Source organism: Gossypium raimondii, chromosome 4 (genome assembly GCF_025698545.1).
Source record: "Gossypium raimondii isolate GPD5lz chromosome 4, ASM2569854v1, whole genome shotgun sequence".
In the NCBI taxonomy this organism is placed as follows: domain Eukaryota; kingdom Viridiplantae; phylum Streptophyta; class Magnoliopsida; order Malvales; family Malvaceae; genus Gossypium; species Gossypium raimondii.
The window spans coordinates 9618868-9628302 of record NC_068568.1 but is presented as its reverse complement, the minus strand read 5'-3'; the positions used below and the strand labels follow the sequence as shown (position 1 = coordinate 9628302).

The 9435-nt window shown below is 35.0% G+C and overlaps 1 protein-coding gene across 1 annotated transcript; it reads right to left on the bottom strand.

The window, feature by feature from the left end:
• Window positions 1-239: 239 nt before the first annotated feature.
• LOC128040417 (uncharacterized) lies at window positions 240-7704 on the bottom strand. Its single transcript, XM_052629161.1, has 8 exons — window positions 7665-7704; window positions 7200-7546; window positions 6992-7094; window positions 4448-4594; window positions 4277-4368; window positions 4028-4159; window positions 555-605; window positions 240-437 (listed from the first exon to the last, which is right to left on the bottom strand). Exons 1-8 carry the CDS (start codon window positions 7702-7704, stop codon window positions 240-242), a joined length of 1110 nt encoding a protein of 369 aa, XP_052485121.1.
• Between the last annotated feature and the right edge of the window lie 1731 nt (window positions 7705-9435).

Here is a 9435-nt window from a genome sequence, read left to right as displayed (position 1 = left end):
CGGGCCACCAATAGCAGTTCTTGGAGGTCTCGATACATTTTGTTCCCATCAAGATGCATAGCATAGGGACTGCTATGCGCCTCCTGTAGAATCGACTGTCCCAACTATTTATCATTAGGTACACAAATTTGACTTTTAAAACACAACACATCATTGTTTTTCAAGCTGAAATAGGAAGTTTCATTCGAACCAACATGTTGCAATCGCTAAACTAAGGATTTATCACTTAACTATTTAGTCTAAATCTGCTCAATCCAAGTCGGTTTAACCCATAATTCTGCTAACAGCCCACCATCCTCAACCAAACTCAGACGAGCTAACATTGCTCTCAGATCAGTCACCGCTTTACGGTTAAGGGCATCAGCTACCACATTAGCCTTACTCGGATGGTACTCTCTTTTGTAATCATAATCTTTAAGTAATTCAACCCACTTGCCCTACCGAAGATTTAACTCTTTTTGAGCTAACAAATATTTGAGACTCTTGTGATCGGTGTAAATGATACACCTTTCACGATATAGATAGTGTCTCCAGATCTTCAGAGCAAACACTACCACAGCCAGCTCAAGATCATGAGTAGGGTAGTTACCCTCATGAATCTTAACCTGTCACGATGCATAAGCAACCACTTTACCGTCTTGCATCAAAATACATCCTAACCCGACAAACTCCCAACCCGATTCCGGTTGAACTAAGACAGAAGCTTTTGTCAAAACTGACTTGAGCTTATCGAAACTAGACTATTGTGCCTCAGACCACACGAACGGAGCATTCTTACGCAGCAGCTTCCTCAGAAGTGATGCAATCAAAGAAAATCCCTCGACAAACCTCCAATAGTAACTAGCTAAACCCAATAAGCTACGAAGCTCAAGTACATTTTTCGGTTGTTTCCACTCAAAAATAGCTTTTATTTTCTTGGAATCGAATTCCCTTCCATAGTTACCACGTGACCCAGAAAAGCAGCTTCTTGCAACCAAAACTCGCACTTACTGAACATGGTGTCGAAACCATTTTTTTACAAAAAGGGTCGACTTTTATTTTGAAAACGAAAATGAAAATGGGAGTCGCCACCAATCCTTTTTATTTAGGTGTGATCGGATCACCTCATAATTTAATCATTTTAATAAAATTTTAAATTTACTAAAATGATAATTTTTGGTCTACAAAATCTAAAAAACGAGTTCGGGAGTTGATTATGCATGAGGAAGGATTAGCACCCTCGATACGTCCAAAATTGGTACCTAGTTGATTACTTAATGTCCTAATGTCGAAAGTTGAAATTTTGAAAAGATTTTAAAATACAATCCCTTTTTTGTTAATGTTAATTTTAAAAACGCTTGAATTAAACTGAAATGAGCAGCAAAGGTCCACTCATCCCGCAATAACAATATGCCACATCCCGTAAGTTAGGATGCGACATTTGAACCCTCGAATATAAGCTTGCCTTTGATTTTTATGTAAAACTTAGGTATTTTAAATTTAAAATGATGTTCAGTTGTTTAGATTTAACGAGAAAATTGAAACCCCGTAAGTTAGGGTAAAACTTCTCAAATTTCCAAAAAAACGAAACATTGCCTTATTTTTAAATTTTTTTTGAATAATAGCGATTACAAAACCTAAACGATGCGTGCTATTTAGTTGAAATATAATAAAATGGCCAGTTATGGATAAAGGAAAAAAAATTAAACACGACCTTTGAAGTGATTTTAATGAAATGTAACGAATAATAACATACGATATGGAGTAATAATTTACGAATAAAATGTTTCACTAATGAATCACAATAACATGAAAATACAAATAAACGAATCATAATACACGTAATAGCAATAATCACACAACGCATGTCACTTTAAGATCAATATTAACAATCAAAGAAAACGAAATGAATAATATATAGAACAATTTGAAGTAAATAATATAAAACAATCTAAAGTAAATAATATGTAAAACAAATTAAAATAAATAATATACAAAGCGGTTTAAAATAGATAACATATAAGACAATTTAAAATAATATATAAAAGGCTTAAAATAAATAATATGTAAAAAGAAGTTTAAAATAAATAATATAAAATTAGTTTTAAAAAATAAGCGATATATAAAAAAGACAAGACAAAATAAATAAATAATATATATGACAGTTTAAAATAAATAATATATAAAAAATTAAAATGGATAATAGTTTGAAGTAGTTTAAAATACATGTGGAAAAATTAAAATAAATAATAATAAAACAATATAAAATAAATAATATATGAGAAAAAAGGTTAAAAATAAATAAATAAATAACAAATTTGCGAAAATAAATTGAAATCAAATAGATTTGGGACTAAATTAGGACAAAAATGATATTAAAGGTAAAAACTATAATAAAATAAACAAAGAAGGACCAATATGAAAGGGCACGAAAGCGTAGAGGGCCAAATAGGTAAATAAACCAATCCCTTGGACACGCGTTCCTTCTTGAGCGGTGGATTAAATTGAAACGCACAAAAAAAAAGCAGTCAAATTTAAGAAAAATAAAAAAATGAAAATAGGACCGAATTAAAACAATCCAAAAATGCGGAAGGACTAGGGGCATAAATAACCCAAAAGACAAAAACACGCGGATCCCCCAAGAGCAGGTCGGGTCGCGTGCGAGTCACATCTAAACGACACCGATTTGGCGCCTGTGAACCCTAGCTCAAAACAGCGCCTTTTTGCACCTTTATTTAAGTCAATTTTTTTTAAAACTTATTTTTTCTCTTCTCCTCCAAAAAAAACTCTCTTAACTCTCCCCTCCCTTGTGATTTTCGGTAAGGGGTTTGGTCGTTAGCCACCATGGCGGCCATCGGTCGCCAGCAACGGCGCCGCCGTCTGCGGTGGCCGAAAAATCGAAAGAAGGTAAAGTTTTTGGCTTTTCATCTCCCTAGGCCTAAAAAAGTCATTTTTCATCGGAAACGACGAACCTTGGCCTCCCACAGCGGCGCAAATACCAAAAAAAGGGTAAGGTTCGACACCTTTTTTACTTTCTGTGTTTCCTTCTAAAAAACAAAAGCAAACAAAGAGAAAAAAAATAGTAACAAAGAAGAAAAAAATATAAACTACCTTTGAAATCTCTATTTTTGTTCGAAATTTACTGATTTTTGTATTGATTCTCTTTCTCCAAAAGTTACAACTTATGTGTGGTGGCCTTTTATAGCCGAAAATACAATATTTTGCTACTGTTTCTTTTTGCCTCTATCTCTGCACTTCTTTTTTTTCTTACTCGCAGGTACGAAAGTCGACGTGGCTGTGGTGGCGCGCGGGCTAGGTGCGACGGCAGCAAGCTAGGGTTTCATTTTTGTTCCTGAAAACATTGTGGGCTAGGGTTAGTGTTAGGCTGTTGGGCTTAAATTGGATTTAGTAATTTGGGCCTGTTGAGTTTGTTGTAAATGGACTTTTTTTTGGGGTTTTATTTTTTGTATGGTTTTGGGCTCGGGCGAAATTGGCCTATTACACATGGCATACAACTATTTTTCTTGGAGTATCTGAAGTACAATGCGAAGATGATTATTATGCTCAGTTTCAATTTTAGAGTATATTAGGATATCATCGATAAAAACCACTAGAAATTAGTCCAAGTACGGTTGAAACACCCGATTCATTAAATCTATAAGTGTCGCCGAGATATTCGTCAAACCAAAAGGCATCAACAGGAACTTGTAATGTCCGTAACGAGTCCTGAAGGAGTTTTGTACACATCAGTCTCTTTGACCTAGAGCTGATGGTAACTAGAGCGAAGATCGATTTTGGAGAAAACAGATAGTCCTTGAAACTGGTCAAACAAGTCGTCAATCCTTGGTAACGGGTTCTTATTCTTGATTGTTAACTTGTCCAATCATTTATAGTCTATGCACATTCTCATCGACCCATCTTTCTTCTTAAGAAAGAATACCGGTGCCCCCCATGGAGACACACTCGATCTGATAAACTCTTTGTCGAGAAGTTCCTAAAGTTGCGCTTTTAGCTTGGCCAGCTCCTTCGGTAGCATACGATAAGGTACAATAGACACCGGAGCCGTACCTGGTAACAGATCAATACCAAATTCCACCTCCCTATTCGGAGGTGCCTCGGGCAAGTCTTCAGGAAAAATATCTGGAAATTCCCTCACAGTGCGAATATCTCCCACAGAAAGCTTTGCGGGAACAGAATCAGATACGTAGGTAAGGTATGCCTTGCACCCCTTTCAGACTAACTTCTCTGCTACAAGGGCGAAGATTACATCAGAGAGGTAATCTCAATGCTCACCAACCATGACTACCTCGTCATTCTTATCCGTTCTCAGAGTAACTCTCTTGGTTGCACAATCTAGACTGACCCGATATTCTACGAGCCAATCCATTCCTAAAATTAAATCAAACTCATTAAAGGGTAACTCCATCAGATCAGCTGGAAATACTATACCTTGGAGCTCTAAGGGTACCCCGCCTGTATACTCTATCAACCCATACTGGCTGTCCCAAAGGACTAATCACAGAAAACTCTCTAGCAGTATTTTCAAGAGTTAAACCCAGGTTTATAAAAACAACACTAGCTATATACGAGTGAGTAGAGCCAATATCTGTAATACCTAAAAAAAACATTACTAGAGTAAGAAAGTAAGATAATATTCTTGATATAGTAAAATAAGGAAATAAAGTGATAAAAAAGGGGCAATTTTGAGTTATATCAACATTGAGAAGCATATTATGACATATTAATTCAAGAAAGGATTAGATCGCAAAAGTGAGAAAAGTTTTATGGCCCAAGAGTAAATACTCAAAATTTAAAGGTTAAAGTGGAAATATGAAAAAGTTGAAGGACCAATAGTGCAAATATTTTAAGGGTAGAATAATCTAGAAACCAAGGGAAATGGATAAATTAGGACCAAACTGAAAATGTGAAGAATTTTGAAGGACTAAATTGTAATTTTACCAAATTAAGTGATGACTCAAGGATGAAATTTTAAAAGAACATAAAGGGAAAAATGGTTAATTAGAAGAGAGAGAAATCTAGAAGGCAATGATGATTTTTGTGATATTTTAGATTAATTAAATAAATAAATATTAGTTTATTAATATTTTAATTTGATTTTAAATGATATTTTATTATTTTATTATTAATTTATTTAGTATATATATATGTGGAAAGAAAGATGAAAAGCAACCAACCCATCATCTTCCATGCATCCAACGTGAGAAGAAGAGAGAAAGAAGGAAAGTTTTGCTTTCTTTACAATTTGGTCATTCCTCCAAAAACTTACCATTTTCACCTAGAAATCAAAAGAATTTCCATATCCATAAAGAGAGAAAGATAACAAGGAGACTATGGGGAGCTAGAATATCAAGTTGGATTCAAGAAATTGAAGTTGGAGGAGAGAGAAAATCAAGTTAAAGATTGAAATCAATAGGACAAGGTAAGAACATTGAGATTTCAATATATTTTTAAGTTTGACATTATTGAAATAGCATGGAAAAGATGTTATAGTAGAGTTTTATTATATAAAGTCTTATGGTCTTGATATATTAGTGAAGAGAAATAAGTGAAAGTGATGGGAAATATTATAGAGAAAGGGAATAAGGAAGTTATAAACTTAGTAATTAACATTTTGCACTAAAACAATTTTGGACAGCAGCAGTAGGCTAATTTTGAAAAATCACCACAAATTGTGTAAATGAAATTAGAGGATGAACAAAATATGGAATTAAATCTTACTGAGTCTAATTTCTCATAGAAGAAACGGTGTAAGTAATGGAATTGTAAATCATGAGATATAATAGATTTTGTGAGACAATGTCAAAATGATTTCGGGTTCCCCTGTTCTGACTTTGGAAAATTATAAAACATTGTACAAAAATAATTATGGTTATAATTTATATATTTAAAATCCTTAAAAGTCTATTTTCAATATAAATAAACAGGGATATCATATGATTTTTTACAAAAGATAATTAAGTTTTAGTGAAGAAGGGTCGGAACTGTGGACAACGAACAAAGGTGAATTTAAAGAATAAAATTTACTTATTGGATAAACCAAAAATTCTAAAAATTTTATGGTAAGTAGATATGTGAGTCTAGTTTTAGATAAAATTAACAGATCTTCATCTGGAGTTCTTTAGCTCAAGATATAAATAATTTAGTGACTATGACTCAAGTGGATGACTTTGAATGAATATATAAATAAATGGTGAAATTATAGATAATGTTACATATAAGCATGTTATATACATTAAGGATGTTGAATGGAGAGGATGAGAATGAGAATGAAAATATATGATTATTCAACTAGCATGAGTTTTCATTAAAAATGACCAATTTACATGTTTTAGGTTCGAGACTAAATTGAACAAATATGAAACTTTAAGGGTAAATTTGTAAAATGTCAAAAAGTGACCAAATTGCATGAAATGAATTGTTTTATTATTTAAATTAGTAAATTGAATGAAATATTAATTTAGACAAATATTGGGTGGAAATTGAGAAAATAGAAATTTTCCAAAATGTCCCGAATTTTGCTATTTTTGCAATTTAGCCTAGTAAGTTCGTATGAACTATATTTTGTATAATTTTAGTAGAAGTGAATGCTATTTGGTAATGAATATTATATATGTGTGTGTTTTATTATTGGAATTGAATTATTATTGGTAATAGGTATAATTATTAGATGTTTTGAAATGATTATCAGAAGCTTGATTGGGTTGGAAGCTTGTTGGAGATATATCACATTATCCATTGGTGCTATTGGTAGTTTTGGATGATTTGATTCTGGTTATAATGACTTGTATAAGTTAAATTGGTTAATGTTAGCTCATAAATGTTTTGATTTTGATTGGTTATAAATACGAATGCTTGATGAAATGAAATGTCTGAAAATTAATTTGTAAACTCTGGTAATGCTCTATAACCCTATTCTGGAGAAGGATACGGGTTAGGGGTGTTACAATATCAATGAGAGCACAGTACGATATAAAATGAATAAAGAAAATACCTACAATGACATCAGCATCATCACTATCATCGCAGTGTCTCACCACATATACTAAAGCAGGCTGACGAGCCTCAGTCTGACCTGCACCTCTACCCGGTGCTCTCTATCCTCTCCCAAATCCATTACCACCTTTACCAGTACTATGACCTCTGAGTGATTGCTAAACTACTCTCAGAGGCTGAACAAAATCTAGAGGCGGAGTCTGTACCTTAGTTGGCACTTGATCTGGTCGACGTGGGCAATCTCTAACTCGGTGCTCCATCGACCTATAACGGAGGCACACACCGAACTTCCTCTGGTATTCGCCTGGATGGTGTTTCCTACAATCACTGCATAGCTGAACCATAGTCATTACAACTGGTGCCTTGGCCCTTGGAGGCCTGTCAAATCTCGCTCGTTTCTTAGAGTGCTGACCAGAACCAGAGGGACTCGAATCCCTCTTAGTCTTACTCTGATCCCTTTTACGATCACGCCGCTTACGCTTAGTACGCTTCACTTCTTCCTCTATCTTTGCTTTGTCAACCAAAACCGCAAAAATCAGCTCCCTCTGAGGAGCTAGCAGAACTTACAAATCATATCTCAATCCCTCAAACCTCACGCACTTGTCGTAGTCAGACGCTACTAGAGTCCATGCATACCTACTTAGTCGTAAAAACTCGGCTTCATATTTAACCACAGATCAGTTGCCCTGAACTAGGCTCATAAACTCGCATCGGCTAGCCTCAACATAACTCGCCCCATATACTTACCCTGAAAGGCGTTCTTGAAGTAATCTCAGTTAACCAGTTCGAGCTGAGCACCTTACTCAACTATCAGCCACCACTGATAAGCTTCGTCCCGGAGTAGGGACACAACACCCCACAATTTTTGAGTGGGAGTATAGTCAAGATCAATCATAATTCACTTAGTAGCCTCGAGCCCATATTCAGCAACAGTAAGAGCGACTCCTATGATGCCACTAAACAATTCAGCCCTATTCGATTGGAGTCGTTCAGTAACCAACCCTCAGCCTTTTGATCCCGAATGGGTCCTTGCGAACCTCTCCAAATCTCAAATCATGGCCTGGAATAGTGCGTCATCCTCAGCCATCGGAGTCTTGGTCTCTATCTCAGCAGTGGGAGTACCAATTGTTTCGCTAGTCTCCAAGTTTGGCATACTACCCATAGAGGATGACTCTGCTCGAGTTCCTCCTTGACGCTCTCAAATACCGCGTCTACGACTACCACATAAACTCATTATGACAATCTAGCTACAATGTTAGAGTGCACAGATCAGTTCAGACATCCAACAAGATGATTTCACTAATTCACATCAAAACATTTAACCAGATAACAGTTCAGGTAATACAATCATTATACAAAACAAAAATACTTACAGGATCAGCGTCGGAGGCTCAGTCATTCGTTAAAGTCTCACTTTCCAAAATAATTCAGATACTAACTTAGTACCCAATTACTTTTATCACACATTATGAGCCACAAACACAGTCCGAGTATTGACAAACCTGGCTCTGATACCACTAAATGTAACACCTTAAACCCGACCCAAACGTCCAAGCCAAGTCCAGAGGGTTACACTAAGGACACTAAAGACACCACATTTATTACGCAGTCAAAATGAACCATTCATCACATAATATCCCCACAAAAATTAACTAAGCATGCAGTCTTTCCAAACATTACAATACCATAGAATACTAAATTTCTTACTAGTAGTAATTTAAAGACAGATAAAAGTTTGACTGAGGTCCCGATGCGCTGTCCCGTTCAAGTTTAAGTACCACCTGAAATCCATTCAATAACAAAATGAGTTGTGAACTTAGTGCGTAAAAGAATTTTGTTCAATTAGAATAGATTTATAGTTTCGAATTCAAAAGTTTAGTTTTGTACATAAGTAATTTCAGTTCAGATTCAGAACAGATTAGTTATATATATAAGCAATTTCAGTTTCATATACGATACAGATCAGATTAAGATGCAATATTCCTACCCCTATCTGCTACACACCGTCTTCAGCCATTCCAACACATTGTTAAGGACATTCAATGCCCAACCAACCCTGCACACCTTAGAGTGTCTGTTTAACTCTTTTACAGAGACGCAGCTTAGCTACTAGATCGAAATGTGACAAATCGCCAAAATCAGATTTATACGCATTGTGGCTTAGCCACTAATTTAGAACAGATTACTTCCTTCTTCACAATATCTCAGCCTATGCAAATGCAGAGTACAAATAATTATAACATGTATTCAGTCATTCTAAATTATTTCACATATAGATAAGACAGTTCAACATCAGAATAAGTATCACAGTACATATACAATTAAGTTATTCATACATCAGTATCAGAGTATCAGACAATTCTCATATAATCTAATTCAATCATTCATACATTGGGGAGGCCAGTATCAGTTTTGAGCAACACTCAAGGCCTCAAAAATAGG

Excerpts from the sequence above, each read along its gene's own strand:
- LOC128040417 (XM_052629161.1), bottom strand. The coding sequence starts at position 7,704 with ATGCGAGTTTATGAGCCTAGTTCAGGGCAACTGATCTGTG. Across the intron at positions 7,547-7,664 it reads TTCAGGGCAACTGATCTGTG|CTCCTCAGAGGGAGCTGATT; the intron begins GTTAAATATGAA and ends AAGTTCTGCTAG. Across the intron at positions 4,369-4,447 it reads TGATAGAGTATACAGGCGGG|GAATGGATTGGCTCGTAGAA; the intron begins GTACCCTTAGAG and ends ATTTAATTTTAG.